This window comes from Diuraphis noxia, unplaced genomic scaffold, assembly GCF_037042655.1.
Source record: "Diuraphis noxia isolate RWA-SAM2 unplaced genomic scaffold, SU_Dnox_SAM2 contig0004, whole genome shotgun sequence".
NCBI classification, from domain to species: domain Eukaryota; kingdom Metazoa; phylum Arthropoda; class Insecta; order Hemiptera; family Aphididae; genus Diuraphis; species Diuraphis noxia.
Genome location: NW_028301714.1, coordinates 57,044,147 through 57,062,077, shown reverse-complemented (window position 1 = coordinate 57,062,077; position 17,931 = coordinate 57,044,147). Strand labels below are relative to the sequence as shown.

General features: G+C 27.6%; 2 protein-coding genes across 3 annotated transcripts; one reads left to right on the top strand and one right to left on the bottom strand.

Annotated features, from left to right (window-relative positions):
• Positions 1 to 55: 55 nt before the first annotated feature.
• Positions 56 to 11,311, top strand: LOC107165944 (gastric triacylglycerol lipase-like). The gene is made up of 8 exons (XM_015514393.2): positions 56 to 308; positions 1,843 to 2,038; positions 6,807 to 6,921; positions 9,028 to 9,271; positions 9,382 to 9,543; positions 10,202 to 10,286; positions 10,349 to 10,491; positions 10,623 to 11,311. Exons 1-8 carry the CDS (start codon positions 195 to 197, stop codon positions 11,013 to 11,015), a joined length of 1,452 nt encoding a protein of 483 aa, XP_015369879.2. The 5' UTR covers positions 56 to 194; the 3' UTR covers positions 11,016 to 11,311.
• Positions 11,039 to 15,417, bottom strand: LOC107165946 (pre-mRNA-splicing factor 38B). Of its 2 annotated transcripts, none has more exons than XM_015514394.2 (11): positions 15,214 to 15,417; positions 13,549 to 13,692; positions 13,250 to 13,374; positions 13,020 to 13,171; positions 12,805 to 12,865; positions 12,588 to 12,707; positions 12,395 to 12,483; positions 12,189 to 12,335; positions 11,664 to 11,702; positions 11,547 to 11,603; positions 11,039 to 11,245 (listed from the first exon to the last, which is right to left on the bottom strand). In XM_015514394.2, exons 1-11 carry the CDS (start codon positions 15,236 to 15,238, stop codon positions 11,227 to 11,229), a joined length of 978 nt encoding a protein of 325 aa, XP_015369880.1. In that variant the 5' UTR covers positions 15,239 to 15,417; the 3' UTR covers positions 11,039 to 11,226. The 2 variants fall into 2 exon arrangements, with proteins under 2 accessions (XP_015369880.1, XP_015369881.1); XM_015514395.2 differs by having other exon boundaries at positions 12,189 to 12,332.
• Positions 15,418 to 17,931: the final 2,514 nt, after the last annotated feature.

Genomic DNA, 17,931 nt, shown 5'->3' with positions numbered 1-17,931 from the left:
CAGAACAGCCGCGTATACGTAGGTATATGTACGTAAATTCATTATTATTTTTGTACACACGATGATGAATCGTCGACCGGTCGTCGTCAGTGTGTTCTGGTCGGTGTAGTCGTACTCGTGCCCGTTTATTATAATACGAATCAGATACTTATACTATATAGTATATAATAGTTGTGCACACTATCATAATAACGATGAGGCGAATGATGATTTCCTATTTTGATTTAATAATTTTTTTAAACGTGTTTATTGCAGCTTTATCGATCTCCACTTCAGACGCGTATATTCCAGACGCTTCGTTAAGTGTGGTAAGCATAACAACACAAGACGTTTTAATGCTTACACATCTACGTCCTTTTGTTTTAATTATCCTTTCATAAAAATAACCATAATAATATTTTTCGAGAAATCGCCCTAGCCTAGGTAGTGAATTCAGAATTACTTATGCCTAATACAATCAATATTTTATAACTGCTGGAAACGTTTTTGATAACCATATTTTTGGGACGGTCCAGAAATCGGCTTTCATTGCGGTTGAGCGCATTTCGGGCGAATGGAGTAATTTATACAATTCCTCGACCTTTGTATTCGCCGGATGAATTTTATACACAGCGTGTCTTCTGGCTGCTTTCCATCCAAAATATGGACTTAAAAGTGAACGTTTTTGTATCGGTTAGCTCAATCTTGTTAACAATAAATACGTACATTCGTCATTCGAAGAACCACGGTTGAAAAGTATTATTAACGAGATTGTTATTTATAAAGACATCCGAAAGTCAACACAATATTGTAGTTAGAACAGTTAGGTATTATACTTATGGCTGCATCCGAGTTGGGTCCCAAATTTAAAATTGCTACACTAGTTGGGTCCCGAATTATTTTAGGTACTACACTAGCTGGGTCCCGGATTTTTGTAGGCACTATACTAGTCGGGTCCCGGATTTTTGTAGGTACTATACTAGTTGGGTTCTGAATTATTTTAGCTACAACATTAGTTCTTGAATATTTTTTGGTAAGTACTACACTATACTAACATTTTCCTTCCCATTTTAACAGACTTAGGACTGTCTATAATCTATTTAGACCACAGGTATGGTTAAAAATGTTTTTTACAGTTTTTTTTCTTTTCAATTAAAATATAAGTTATTATAATTTTATAAAAAATAAATCTCCTACATTTTAAAATAAACCTAACCAACCTACATTTTGAAAGCGGTAAATTGAGTCCTGGGGAAAAATAGGTGGTAGGTAAGTTGAGTCCCAGAAAAAATAAGGCAGTAGATAATTTGAGTCCCAGGGAAAAACGATTTATATGCATTTAAAATTTAAAAATATGCACTATAAAATTGTTATTTGAGGACATTCATTGACTGCATGTATATGAATTGTTCACAAATCATAAATACAAATTTTATAGTGCACATTTTTAAATTTTAAATGCATATAAATCGTTTTTCCTTGGGACTCAAATTACCTACTGCCTTATTTTTTCTGGGACTCAACTTACCTACTACCTATTTTTCCCCGGGACTCAATTTACCGCTTTCAAAATGTACCAAACTTATCTCGGACTCAATTTACCTAGCCCCACCCCCTTATAACTATCCTGTCCCATGCCTTTCCACGAGACAGGGTTATTAAAAATGTTTCTAGCTGTGGTTACGAATTGATCAGAATAATAACGAGTAATAATGTGCTGTTTGTACCAAAGAACGGTACTTTGAAGAAAATTCAATTTAATTTGTAATTGGAGAAAAATTTATAAGACTTTTTGTTACTGCACGTACTTGTGATGTGTTTAATAAACGCCATGATATTGATTACTTTTACCTACATTTATAGCCGAAAATAATTAAACGCCATGGCTATCCATCCGAAACTCATATAGTGGATACGAAAGATGGATATCTATTGGAAGTCCATAGGATACCACACGGAAAAACCATTAAACAGTACAGAAAATTCCCAGTGTTCCTACAACACGGAGTCGTAGCTAGTTCTGCTGACTGGATAATCAACGGGCCTTCGAAAGCGCTGGGTGAGTTTCGATTCAGATTATACCTACCTATATAGTGCAATATATTATCAGGCCCGGATCAAGACCTATATGGTGCTGGTAGGTTGTGCAAATGTGGTTACCATATTTTGCTAGTACTTGGTAAAAATATATTTTAAACGTGTTAAGTGGGTTTATTTATTTACTTATTATAATCGGATAGAGCACAATATCAGTTTTAAGTATTAAGTACAAGTTAATAGTAACAAGATGATGCATTTACGCAGAAAAAAAGATAAAAAATAATACAACAATAATAATTACAGGATAAAGATTAGTGATAAAATAATTCACGCATAAAATCGAATAATACATTTATAATTAGTAATTACAAAAAGAATCAATTTAGTGTTAGAATAAAATAAATCAATATGAGAGTAGGTATCATTAGCTAATTGCATAGTTTTGTTTACAGGGCATTCAGAGCATAGTTATTTTTAAGTATTTGTGTTTAAAAAACATTAGTACACCAAATAAGTTGGCACTGAGAGAATGAAAATATTTAGCAATTTAGTAATTTTTGCGAGTACAGTAGAACTTCGATTAACCGTCACTGTCAGGACCGGGGCTATGACGGTTAATCGAATAGACGGTTAACGGAAATTTTGCAAAAAAAAAAACGTGTACATACATATACACACATTTATTATATTTTTACGTGTGTGTACTTTAAAAATAATACATATAAAAAAAATATAACATATAAATAAATTATTATAACACATATAAATTATAAACATTTATAAACAAGTTTCACCTTTCTTCAAACGTTTAATAATTTCAAGTTTTTGATTGAATCCTAATACAACACGTTTCCTCTTTTCTGCCATCTTCGAAACACGACACATAAACTACGAAAACACTAATACACACGGTACACACTTACACGTAGGCTGTTCTATATATTATATTGTATCTATACTCTATAGTGACCAATATACCTAGGTATACGAAAATTATAAATCAGCTTTTTTTTCTCCTGACAACAATACTTCTTATATTTAGTGTGTATAACAACGGAGTATACATATCTAGTTAATGAGGTTTACGATTAATTGGTACCAAATTTGTAAAATATAAACTATAAAGCGAAGGAATTGATTTTGGATAACTGTTCATAGCAATATGGCATTATATTTGTATAGGTAATACCTAGAGCACATAAATATTTTAAAATTATTGAACCACCTTCCCTATGAGCTATGAACAAACCCTAAAACAATAAAACGTAAATTTCTATATGGGATTTATTTTATTCTAACTATATTGTCTGTGTGGTCCGACTGAAGTTAATAATTAAACATAGGTAGGTTGGTAGGTAGGTACAGAGTAGTTGATGATAGGTTAATACCTACATAGGACATATAGCCACATAGGTACTTTACTTGTAGATTAGATTGTATCGTAATCGTAAAATTCCGTAGGTACTTAATCAAAACAAATATTTTTAACATTGTTAATGAAAAATATATTATACAATAAAAAAAAAAATAGGTACCTATACCGATCGTGCATGGTCTTGCGGTGACCATAAATCCATGGTTAATTACGATTCTGTACACTGCTTATGAAACATGCCGTGATCCGGGTCTATAAATTATATTATATTATTTAATTATTATATATTGATTTATTATTAAATAAAATTTGGTTGATTATGTATCAACAGTTTTAAAATTCCGTCTTTTTATTTTAATTTACATAATAATATGCTAGGTTAAAGGTAATTATTTTATCATCATTTTAAGTATATAGTAATGCGTAATTAATGTATATAGGTATGTTATAGATTCTGAGCGCCGAGCGGAGCAAATGACAAATGTGTGTAAGGATTTTATAAATTTATAATGATGTGTTTTTTTTTGTGTCTGTTGTTATCACTTTTTAGGACAGTTAAAGTTTGATTGTCTTCGACAGAATTTTATGTGGTAGGAATCTTAATCGTGTTGATACTTATTGGGAGGTTTAAAACTACTAAAAAATGATAAGAATTCCTAATGTTTTACAAAAGCGCCAAAAAAACGAATAAAAAACTAAGAAAAACAGATTTTTACGCACAATCTTCGAAAATTCAATTTTATTTTTCATCATAACCCTAAAGAAAAATAACGGTTTATACAAGACATTTTCATAGAATGAAATATTGAAGTATTTCTAATCTTTTTGAGCTATTTATAGGCATAAGAAAATTTTGAATTTTATCAGTTTTTTTACTGTCGACATAAAATGATAAACTTGGTCAATAAACTTGAAAGTGTAGTACGGGGTTCCTTAAAACTTATTGTCTCATTGTTAATTGACATAAAAAAAAAGAAAATTATTTAACTCTTTGCATGTTTTGTTATATTTTATTATTATCTAGTTATGTTATTTTATATAATTGTTGAGCTATAATAGTAAAACTAAAAGCTAATAAAAAAAAAAAAAAGAAAGTTGAGCGTAAATCCACAAAATTTTGTTATGAGCATCTGAAGTAAGAATTTTAACAAATTCGTCAAAATCACGAAAATTGAAAGATTATTTCGAGTTAGATTTTCATGAAATTACATATTTTTGGTCTTACATAAGACCAAAAATAACGGTTTAATTTATTTTTTTGTAATTTAAAAATACTATTCTTTTTTTAAGCTTAGCATTTAAATAGTACACAATTATATTTTATACAAACAATGACTTTGAAAAAAAAAATGAATTTAACCTACTGTAGTACTACAATGCCTAATAGTATAATAAATTACTTTAATTATAATTAATAATATTATAAAATATACTTAGTTATAAATAATAATATTATACGCTGACAAACCATCTTTGCTCAGAATTGTTTTTTTTTCATACCTACAATGATTATATATATCACTGAATTCAAATTAAATAGTCATTGCAGTGATGACTCTCTAGACTCTAAGCCTTTATAGATATAATACCGCACAGTAGACCGTTACCTACCCACTTCTTGTTTTTAAAAATAGATTTAAATTTTTTTACGTTATTTAAAATCATAACACATTTTTAAAGGATTGCCTACCTAGGTGAATAACTTGAAAGTTAAATCGATTCTCACTTGAAATGACTATAACTGACTAGTCACTCAAATATGGTTTTCGCATTTACACTTTTTTACCTACAAAAAAGCATCGGTCATATGCCTGGGGACTGTAATTAATGATATATTGAAAATGTACAAATAGAAGTGGATCTAGTAATCAAGATATTAGATGTAAATAAGAGTATTCCGTTGCATGACAATTATTATTAGGGTTAGGATGTTTATGACCTTAAAAACACTAAAAAATGCACAAAAAATATCAAAATATGCCCTTAAAAAAATTAAACATGCCATTATAAAATTTTATTTCTAACCCAAAATGTATTTTAAATTAATTTACAACTTTAAAATTAAATACAAATTATATAAAAATATGATATTTTGAAATTAGGTACTTACAGTAAATTAATATTTAATTTTGTTTTTACTCAATACATACAAATGCGTAGATTTATTGTCACTGCTTTCTTTTGATGCAATTCTATAATGATTTTATAATATAAGTTATTTTGTATTTTTGTCCTATCGACACACTATCACAATCATCGGTCGTAAACATGATTAATAAACGTAGAGTTAAAGTTAAGATAAGTAAGTAATATAGATAAGTTAATTATAAACAACGGGTTTCATATTTCTCATTTTCGTTAAATCTGAAACCGACTGTGATGCCTATCTATGGGTTTTTATTGAGGTTTATATTGTATTTAAGTTTTATTTTGGCAAAATATGCATTTTTTCATAAAAATCCCTAAATATGCAAAAATATGCAAAATAAAATTGAATGTATCTGATTCTATGTCGCACAAAACGTATTTATAACTTGGTCTGCAATGCGCACGACTAAAAAAAAAAAATATGCAAAAGCCATAAACATCCTAACCCTAATAATTATTATTATTGGTTTGATCGACTATCTAATCGAAGTGAAAACACTTTGCTTTCGTTGAACGTCTTCGAGACCTACATGTTGTTTTTTTTATAAGCATTTAAATTTTGTCGACATTTATAAAATTGAACATTTGCAAATTATTTTGTAGTTTCAAATGTATAAAATGTTAAATTTGTTTTAGCCATAAGGATAGAAAATTTAAAACGAAGTTTTTCATAATTTCATAGTCTTATACATGCGTATACTTAATAAAATATGCTTATAATACTTAATATAGGCTGAAATAGGTGCGAAATACCGACTTTGCTCAGAATCGTTTTTCGTATAGGTAGTACAATGATTTAATACCATTGAATTCAAATTTATTTAACACATCCATTACAGTAATCTAAATTACAACTTATATATGACAGAGATGTACCAACTTTATTTTTATTTCATCTTCCAAAAAAGCAGAATATTTTTCAGTGAACTCGGGTATATAAAATTAAATTTTTAACTATGTGACATAAACGTAGGTATAGTTTGTTATGAAATTTAAGCGTTTTCAATTAAAATTTGTCATTGACTATATAGGTTAGAAAATTGATTTTTATATGTTATAATATTGTATTTTATGAATATCTACTAAAAAAATATTCTACTTATATGTTATTGGAATATGAAATTAAAAATGTATTTTATCGATTAACCGTGAAAATGAATGAAGTGATAAAATAATGGTCTTAATGGTTTTATAGTAATTTCTAGGTACCTCTATTTATATTGTATACTATATATTATATAATAATATGTTATTTATTTTTTAGCTTACCAATTAGCGGATAATGGTTTCGACGTATGGTTAGGAAATTCAAGAGGCAACACGTATTCTCGTGCTCACAAGAGCATCAGTCCAGATAGTGAAGAATTTTGGAATTTTAGGTAAATAATAATACAATAATAAAATAATATTAATTAATTAATAATAATATTATACATTTATGATTGATACTCATTACTCTGGCCCACAAGAGAGTTGAGACGAAATCAAGAAAATCAATTGCATGAGGCATATCGTTTCTATAAGTATATTGGGTTAATTAAATTTCGTAAATGGTAACTTCTAACTCTTACCCTTTTTTATCGAGGGACAACCGGTTTTTTCTCTAGCGTGCCTGATTTTTATAATCGCTGTACGTATGTGTATAACATAACAGAAATAAATGACAAATAATTCGTATAAAAACAAATAAAAGGTATGACATTCTATCATATCTTTATATTACAAACTGTATAAAGGTAATTCACCAAGCATGCTCAACTCAAATTTTTTCCTTTCATAATGAACTACCTATAGGTAGATATTACTCGGCTTCGCTCTTGTATAGTGTAGTTATATTTTGCGGAATATCATGCTATATAGTAGATGTACCACGGTTTGGATGTATCTCATTTTTTATGTATACCTTAAATTAAGAAGAACACTGTGTTCCTACCTAGTACCTAGCTTTGTGAATTAATTTGACTTAGAAAAGTAATCGCAAGTTGCAAGGATTGGATTTAGCACTTGGTATTTTTTTACATAGTTTAAACTACTATTAACTACCTACTCTTTAAACTTTTCTGATACCTCGAATAAGACTCGTTCAAGATCAACGTTCTTTTTCAAACACTGATTATAATATAATAATAGTATATAGTTATTATAATTAGGCTTGGATTAAATTAATCGGATCCAATTGCTCCCTCTCAACTTATTAAACATCTTTACCCTTCTCTTAACCAAACATTTTAATTACTTATACGGCTATACGCTATAGTTATACTACTAAGTAGCCTACTACTTATTAACAAGAAAACAATTAATAAGTGTGTGCTATATTATATTTATGTAGGTTTTTAACAATTAACGGAATTCGATCCGTTTGTATTTTCAACCAAAATGGCAAAATTTGCCTACATATTATGCGTAAATTGTATCTTAATAATCCAAGAAAAAAATTCGAATTCGTTATGAAGTTTACTTGAAAATTTATCTTTCTTACATTTTAATAAAAAACTATATATTTTTGGTGGACTGACCTCCCCTCCCTCCCCCAAACATCACCTGATTCCTAAGTATTTCTAAAGCTGTTTGTAAAACACAATTAAAAAATATCAATAGTACCTATAACATATTATAATATAATGTATTACCACATACCTATAGTCACATTTTTTTTATAGATTTTAAATTTCAATTATTTACAGCTTGTTAAAATCACCAAATAAATTTTTTTTCAATTCAATTTGTTTTGTTTTTATTAGAAAACTTTTATACAATTTTATTATATAATGGCCTTATATTATTATATAATACATACATGATGATTCACAAAGCATGCTCACCTCCAAATATTAAAATCGTAGTTACACGATAAATTTAAATATAGGTAGGTGTACCTATTCTAAATATAGGAATAATATTATCAATTGGTCCTTATAATGTACCTTTTATGAAAAATATAGTAATGAGTAATTTAGTAATTTAACCTTAAAAAAGTAGGTACCTATCTAACTTAAATTACGTTTAAATTATTAACAATATAAATAGTAATTAATTTACTTTCAAATTTCGTTTGGGTTACTTGTGACTATTCCTAAACAGGGGCGTTATTGGGGGTGGGGGGTGGCAGGGTGTACGGTTGCACCCCTTACTTTTAGAATGTTACAATTGGCCTGCGCCTTGCTTGAGCCTAAAATAATACACGAGCCACGAATGCACAATTATTTATATGATTAAAATCAAATTGTAATAACCGGTCTATAATGTATGGAAATAATTGAATGCAGGATAATATACATATACGTATGTATATCTATTTTTATATGGCCTGGTGAAATTTCAAAATGGCCTGCTTGAAATTTCGCACACCCGAAAAAAAACCTGAAATGACGCCTGTTCCAAAACACAATGATTGAAGGTACTAGGTAGACATATAATATATAAAGTGATAGGAGGTGCGTACCACGAGGTGTACCTAATAATGTGTAATTTTTTTGTTATAGTTTTCACGAAATGGGAATCTATGATTTGCCGGCCACCATAGACTTCATCTTAGAACGCACGAACCAAAGTAAATTATACTACATAGGCCATTCGATGGGATCTTGTATGTTTTTCGTCATGTGCTCTATGCTGCCAGAATACAATTATAAAATCCGAGCCCAAATAAGTTTAGCTCCAGTGGCCTACGTTCATCACATGACTTCCGTTTTAAATAGTTTAGTTCCGTATGCATACCAAATACAAGTACGTGTAGAAGCTTCTAAAATAATTTATTTATCTACCTACCTACTTTTAATCTTGAATAGTAAATGTGGGTATATTACTATATTATTAATATATTTTTTTAATTCTAGAAAGCTTCGAATTGGGTTTCGAAAGGAGCGTTTTTACCGCAAAACGCTGCCAGCAAATTAGTAAATAAATATTTATGTGGAGATGATGCTATCAATTCAGAGTTGTGTAAAAAGTATATTGTTTATAAAATGTTCGGGGAGGATACTGTTCAATTTGATATGGTAAATCTATTAAATATTATAAATTTCTAACTTAACTATATAAGGTTTATTAATCAAAAGTTTAAACAGGTCTAGAACCAAGAAACCAATTTGAGTTTGAACGGTTTAAGTTGTTTTTTAAATGTTCAGTTTCTATATTGAAGATGCGAGATTTTCTCTAAACTATTTTAAACTCTTGATTTGCGGAAAAATAATGACCTACCTTTATACGTTTGGTACAAACTTACAAATTGATTTTAATAGCATATTGCGTCCGTTCGTGTTTTTTTCTTCTTACAAATTGGTAACATATAAAATTCGAGTTCAGTAATTCCAACTTTATGTTGCTATAGCTTTAAAATCTGATAGAATTGACTTTAGAATCAAACTTTAACCATCTGTTTGCTAAGTTTGCCTGTAAATCATATATTAGTGAATATTAAATATTGTAAACGATTAACAAGAAAAGACAGATAATACTTTTTATTTTTTAAGGTTTAATGTGTTAATATTATCATATTTTTAAGCGTACACAATTTTGATTTGTGCATTAGTGATACCTACAGGCTACAAATGTATATGTGTACTACATAATATTTTTACCTTAAGCACTTATGTATAAACATTTTAGTTTATAGGTCTATGCCTAAGTTAAAATTATAATAATATATTTTTTTAGACCTTACTTCCTATAATATTAGGACACAATCCAGCTGGTACGTCAGTTAAAACATTAATTCATTTCGCACAAGAAATCACTACAAGTAAATATAGTAATCTAGAATTAAACAATTGATAATTTAATTCCAAAAAACATCTTTTAAAGAAAACTTTCAACAATTTGATTTTGGGAAAGAAAAAAACCTTGAGGTGTATAATTGTTCACATCCACCAAAATACAATTTGAGCAACATAATAGTTCCCATAGCCTTTTATTATGCTAAAAACGATATACTAGCAGATCCTGCAGTAAGTAAAAAATAATTGAATTTTCTCATCATTTATTGATGATCAGTGATGGATTTATAAACACATAATAATATTTAAATAAAGTAATAAATTATTTTGTTTTTAACATATTAATTTTTTTTTGCACCTAGGATGTGGTGGAGTTGTATTCACATCTTCCAAACAGATTAGGGCTACATCTCATTAAATTTGACAAATTCAACCATGTTGATTTCCTGTACAGTAAAAATGTTACTGAAATGGTATATCAAAGTTTAATGAATACAATATTTAAAGCTGAATTTGATGATTGGATACCAGAGTTTGATAATACAACTGCATTAAATACCATAAGTGATTACAATCAATGCAAAGATGAAAGAAATGCAAGGACCACAAATAATGGTTTTTGGCATAAATTTAGTTCGTTTATAAAAAAGAAAGAAGTATATCCATTAAAAAGTTTTATGAGAGAAGATAAGGAAGTAAATGTTAAATTAAGGAACACAATTTTAACGGCTTGGAATCAAACATATTTTGAATAGTAATCACAATATTCTTAAACTAATTACAAGTCATTTTTTTTTATTATTATTGAAAATTGTCTTCATTTGAATATGAATTAAAAATACAGAAATTGTGTATTAAATAATGTGGATGTATATGTACAACTTAAACTAAGAACTTCATTCACTCTTTTTGTTAATGGAGTGAAAAAATTAAAATAATGATCAATCTTGCACTTCAAATCCCTTATTAGTATTTTGATCTTGACCTAGAAAAGAAAAATTTAATTTTTATAATTAAGAAAGTAATTTTGTTAATAAAAATTTATAAGACACTTGCTATATTTTTTTTACTATTATTTAGTTATTTTTAACCTTATTAGTTATTACCTTATTTTTATAATAAGTATGTTTTCTGATCAAAAAAGTTTAAAGAACAATTGTTGCAAATTACAAAATTATGAGTTTTGTAATGTATAAGATAAACAAATGCAATAGTATCGTTCTACACTAATTTATATATTAAATGTTATTAGGGCAAACATGGACAAAAAAAAAGTTTTAAATTACTTGTAATCATCTCGGTCCCTTCTTTTACTGCTACCATATTTTGGACTTCTAGAAGAACTAAAATAATAATTATTTATTAAAATTTACTATAAGGTCATTAACATCTATGTTCATTACCTTTTTTTATAATCATCTCTTCGACTTACATAAGGTGATCTAAAAATAAGACAAAACAAATAGTAATATATGAATATGATTAGATTATATAATTAAGATTGAAGACATATTTATTTAGTATTATAGTATGATTTAAATTTACCCTCAATAAATTATGTAAGAATTTTTGTCCATTGAACACTTCATTTCCAACTATCATATATATTTTTTATGCAATTAATAGTTATAAGTTTTGAATTACATCATGTTTACAGATATATTAAATTAATGCGATACTAACTTACCAATACAATTATTTAAAATTATGAATAATCAATATTTTTTCTTTTACTTCCTAGAATAAAAAAATGTCTAAGAAAGTTTGAAAGCCATTTTTCCAAATTTAATTGACAACTTATTCTTATGGAAAATTCCTTATAAATTTATTAGCCATTAAGCTTTTAATTAATTAGTACATATTGTATATAATAATATTATTATATATAAGTCAGTATAGAAATAATTATTTAATGAAATTATTTTAACCTTTCTCGAGAGTTTGCATTACTGGGCTTGCGTTCATAATTTCTATCACGATAATCTCTATGTGATCTTTCTCTACGTTCAATTCGTTCACGAGATCTTGAGGTGTCAGATAAATCCCCTCTATTTCTATAGTCATCTCGATCCCTGCTAAAATATTATACACGTGAAGAATTAAAGTCAAATCAATTAAAAACTTATTTTAAAACCTGAAATTCTTTTCCGGTATATTAATTCTTCTAGGTGTTTCTTCAACTACTGGAGGATACTTTTCACTCATTTTCTTTTCCATTTGTTGCTGAAAACAATTTAAATGATAATTAATATTTTTCATAATATTCATTATTATATATTTAAGATTTAAAAGTGGTAAATATGAATGTATTTGGCCGACATACCTACCTGAATGGGGACAGGGATTCTAGGGAACAGTGTTGAATACCATTCTAATTTAAACAAAAAGCTCTTTAATATATTGCCAATTGTCATTGTTTGACCACCTCCAGCTCTTACATCCATTTCCTAATGCAATATAAAGAAGTATATTTTGAATAAAAATATGTATATAAATTAACCTCATTTATTCAGTTTGGAAAAACCTAAGCTAAATAAAGTTTACCTCTTCATCGTCTAAGAAAGATTCATACCAATCCCATAAATCACCGGGGGGTTGAGTATACCTTAAACAGAATATTTAACAGCTATTTAATTTAAAACGACATAACAGGAAATTGTATATACATAACAGGAGATGGAATACTTTCAGAACTGTAATTATTCTTGAAACAATTATCCTCCACTATACACTTTGGGATAGTTTGATCAAAAACTTACCTGATGTACATAAAACCCAAAGCACGTATATAAGGTGAATCGCAATGGGTAATTAGCCCAGTTACCTGCTTGCGAGTCAATTTCAATGTGAACAGTTTATACAAAAGACAGAACGCTGTAGATACTATTCCACCGGCACCAACTCCTCTGACCTAATTAATATTATAAATAATTATTTAGAAAAAATCTACTTAGATTAGAAAGAATAACTAGATAAATTAAAACCTTACACCGCCACACATTCCAGTCTGTCCAGAAGTCTTACGACTACCTTTTTCCCATGGCTCAAGATGTTGTACTTTATAATAAATTTCATCAATAACTTCATGATAAGTTTTCAATTCATATAAATTTACTAAAATAATAATAAATATTAAATTATTTAATGCATAAAAGTATCCAATATAGGTATACCTTAATACTATAAACCAAATATTGAGTAAATGGTAAAAAAATTAAAAATAAAATACAGCATACACTAATTTGAATACTTAGTAATTTATTAATTAATTTTATCTTTGATAATTACCTTTAAAATAGTGAGATGATTGAATATTAGTTAAAATTAAGGTATTTAAATTCATAGTACGTTCATTGCCCCATATTGGCATAGTATTGTTCTTTCTAGTTAAAATACTTCCTTTAGATTTAGACTGATAATCATTGTCATATCCTAAACAACAATTTTTACAAAATGTAATTTTCTTTAATGAAACCTAAGTAAGCAACATTATCTGATACAATATAATTATTTTTCTTTAACACAAAAGTTACAAATACTTCTAAAAACCAGTTAGCCAATTTTTGATTTTTAACAACATGAAGAAATTTGAAATTTTTGATTTTTAAGTGATATGCTTCTTTTGTGTATCTTGCTTAATATCAGCCTTCTGTCTTAGACTTCTACCATTAAGAGGTCGCTAAACACATATTTTATGTCTTCCTCTTACAAGTGTGTAACATAGCAAATTAACGCTTAGCAGATCACTTTAACTCCAGTAGTTTAATAATGAGAGTAAGTTGACTTACTAACGGAGGTAAACGTGACCTGTTGAGTGCAAATTTGCTAAATTATGCACTCTCAAGATTGAGACAAAAATAGTTGTGTAGTAACCTCTTAACATATCAGTACTAACATAGATAGTAAAAGTATAAAACCATTTAAGACTTACAACATAGTAAATTAACCTGTTGTACTTATTTTCTGTGTAGCCAAGTTTTTGGAGAGAAAATCTCTCATTTACAATCAGAAATAGACCATTTCTCTTTAATTTCTGAATTTTAATTATTTTATGTAAATTTTACATTTTTTTTGTTAACTTTTTAACGATTTGATTTTAAAAAGTACCTAAATCTATATTAAGTGAAATGTTTAATTGAAAATGCAAGGCAAAGAAAAAAAAATCTACAATTGTGGAACGATTGGTAATGCGTAAACCATTTTTATTTAGTTTATAAGATCATAAACATTCTAACTCTTCTTATTAGATGTGAACATCAAAGAATATAAAGGTTATAACTCAGGTTTTTAGCTCTATAAACTGCAAAGGAACCTATTTACTATCAGATTCATTGATTTCATAGAATTAATAAGATGAGATAACATGACCATGTAGACGAACACATATATTTTGGTATGAATAACAATTTAATCAACATGGTAATTTTTATTTACAAAAATTTTGAAACCAGTCACTGAACTTAGATCATTGATTTCTGTCGAATCAAATAAAAGTAACTATACCTAGCACACATATTTTGGCCATGCTACTTTTCAAAATGATAACAAATTAAGAGAAAACAGTTAACATTTGATTTTTAAAATGGGTGAATATTTTCAGTAAATAAATAAATGTTGATTATTAGAATGATGAGAAAAATATTGGAGGTAAACTTAAAAGCACATACAAAACATAACAACATTCTTCCAATAAACATCATTAAGTAATACCCAAAATTTTATCAATATAACAAAGCAAACCTTTGAATATTACTAAAATGAATACTATCAGTAGGTATTTGGTGTTTATAAAAGTAAATATTATTTGTTTATTTTCGACTCTTTTATGGGCGATTGTTTGGAATACATTTCGCATTTCCAACTTATGTTCATATTAGTATTCTTTTGTGATAAAGAAACAATATTTTTACAATTAATAACAACATAGTCTTATGAAGTTGATGTACATCTTACCTTCATTTTCGTAACTCACTTCCATGTTTTTAATAGTATTTTATTTATTTTTGCTAAAAGCAACTAATTTATAAGTATAAGCAGTATAAAAGAAATGGTAGATAGTAATTACTTTTAGTTACGGACAAAACAATGATTTAAGATATAAAACTAAACATTGTAGTACCTATTGTACAATAACAAATGCTAATAGTCATTAGGTTCATAAAAAAAATTACATGGCATCCGCATGCGTAAATTAATTTTACAGTGTAGCCATATATTAAACCGTCAGCTAATAGCCTGCTTAGCGGAGCTTGTACATGGCTAAATTTAATAAGCAAGTATTTTACTCTATGGGTACAGATTTCCCAATTTTGATAACAGCGACATAATATTAAAACATAGATAATATATAACATAGAGTAATAAGAATATAGAGGTGGCAATGTGAATTTTTCATGAGGCTCAAACATAGAGTAAATTAAATATAGAGAGGCCGTTGCATTTTATCATGAAGCGCAAGTAGACTTTGGGCAGGCTAGCCACTTTTAGAAGAAAAATATATTGTACTAATTTATTATTATTTATTGTACCTAACTAAGAACAACAATCTCTTTTCTCTACTAGAATCTACTAACCCATTTGGTACTTAAATGATTTATTTAATTTGGTGTTTCTATTAAAATACATGAATTAATATTAATTACAAATATTTTAAAAATCAATTTATTCCAATGAATATTATACATACAAATTATAAATTTATAAGTAGTATACAATAAACGCATTACATAATAATATAACCAAATAAACATATTTTAATATTTATATATATAGGTATAAGTAAATACTAAATAGTAATATACATAATAACAAATTATAATATTGTGCGTCGACTGTCAATATTGGACACTTATTTTTATACGTGTCTAGATAGTAGATAATTAACAAAATAATATAATATGAAGTCATGATTCTTGTTTATATAAATAAAAATTCAAAATTACTGGTTCATGATAGAAGAATCTTCTTATAAATTATACATTACATTATTAGGTATTAAATTATTATAATTTAGAGAATATATTTGTTTTATAATGATGTATATGAATATAGGTATTTAACAAATTGAGTTATATCTTCTGTTTTAATTTTCTTGTATTATGTTCTAAAAAAATTATAATTATTTTTATTTTTATTGAATAGGTAATTAAATTGTATATGCTTATAATGTTTTAAATAAATTTAATTAGTTATTATAGCAAAAGAAAAAAGCAATAAGAAGCTTAAGTTATCTATTAATTTATCACTGTCCTTTAAATAATGTTAATTTATTATACCACATGCGAAGGGAGGTTGTTTCATTGTGGGATTTAATGGAATATTTTATTTTCAAGCTCATATAATATGTTGATGATATTGATTTAATTAAATGTGTTAAATGGTCAGATAATGAACTATTGCTGTCTATACTATGGTTATTTAAATAACTGAATATTGAATTATTATTCATGAAATGAGAAAGAACTTTTGTTTGAATAAATAATTTATTGATTGCTTTATTTTGGTAATCATAAGATTTTAAAATTGTTTCAGTTTGCAAGCATATTAAGATTACATCGTCACTTGGATAAGTAAGACCCCCTTTATTACCTTCACGGTTTTTTAATGTAATAAGTGAATTGAGAAAATCTTGTTTATTGTAGGAAAATAGTGATGATACACATATTTCACATTTAATAATAGAGCTTAATTTATGTACAACAAAACCAGAAATATAAATAATAACTTCTTTAGAAAATTCGCTGAATTCATATGTGTTTTGGCCAACAATATAACTGTGATCATGAATAAAAGAATCAACGTCAGCTACATCTAGATCTGTGTTATTATCTTACTCCGTACTGCAATTAATTACTTTAACAGGATCAGAACTACTGTAATGTAGAATATCAATATGTTCAAGAGGTATGCAATTGCCAGTATTGTAACTCTGTACATCATTAGTCCTAATAACTATTTTTCGGTATGCTGCGCGAAATTGTTTTGCAGTGGGGTTATTATTATGCCCCCCATGAGACCGAATAGTTCCAAAAAATAATTCAAGGTGGTCCTGACTTAGTCTATATGTCCGAATGAACTTTAAATTATCTATGTACCGGTTATACAAATTTAATATAGAATTCAAAGTTATGATAAAGCCTATAAACCCTGTCTTTCTCTTTGACTGTAGAACAGGAATAAACGTATTATCATTAAGAGGACGTTTCACCCGCATGTGTTGTCTCCGTCTTACAAGTGCGTAACATTACAAAAACTTTTACGCGCGGGAAAGAACCGAGAAAGATACAGTTATAACTAAGAAACGAAATTTTCATCACATAAAAAGGAGAATTTTGTCTGTGCAATATCGTTTTTATTTTTTCGATATCAGAACTACAAAAAAAGTTATTCATGCTTAAAAAACGCAAAATTAATGTATTATAAAACAATAAGAATTTTTGTTGTATAAGTGATATCGAAAAAATAAAAACGATATTGCACAGACAAAATTCACCTTTTTATGTGGTGAAAATTTCGTTTCTTAGTTATAACTGTATCTTTCTCTGTTCTTTCCCGCGCAAAACAGTTTTTGCAATGTTACGCACTTGTAAGACGGAGACAACACATGCGGGTGAAACGTCCTCTTAACATTGTCTTTTACTTTTAAGTCTTTAACATAATTAATAAATTTGT

Bases quoted from the DNA above. Each gene is read 5' to 3' on its own strand.
- LOC107165944 (XM_015514393.2), top strand. From the start codon at position 195: ATGAGGCGAATGATGATTTCCTATTTTGATTTAATAATTTTTTTAAAC. The intron at 6,922-9,027 runs GTAAATAATAAT...TTTTTGTTATAG, and splicing joins GAAGAATTTTGGAATTTTAG to TTTTCACGAAATGGGAATCT. The intron at 9,272-9,381 runs GTACGTGTAGAA...TTTTAATTCTAG, and splicing joins CGTATGCATACCAAATACAA to AAAGCTTCGAATTGGGTTTC.
- LOC107165946 (XM_015514394.2), bottom strand. From the start codon at position 15,238: ATGGAAGTGAGTTACGAAAATGAAG. The intron at 13,172-13,249 runs GTAAGGTTTTAA...AATATTAATTAG, and splicing joins AGACTGGAATGTGTGGCGGT to GTCAGAGGAGTTGGTGCCGG. The intron at 12,866-13,019 runs GTAAGTTTTTGA...ATTCTGTTTAAG, and splicing joins TTGGGTTTTATGTACATCAG to GTATACTCAACCCCCCGGTG.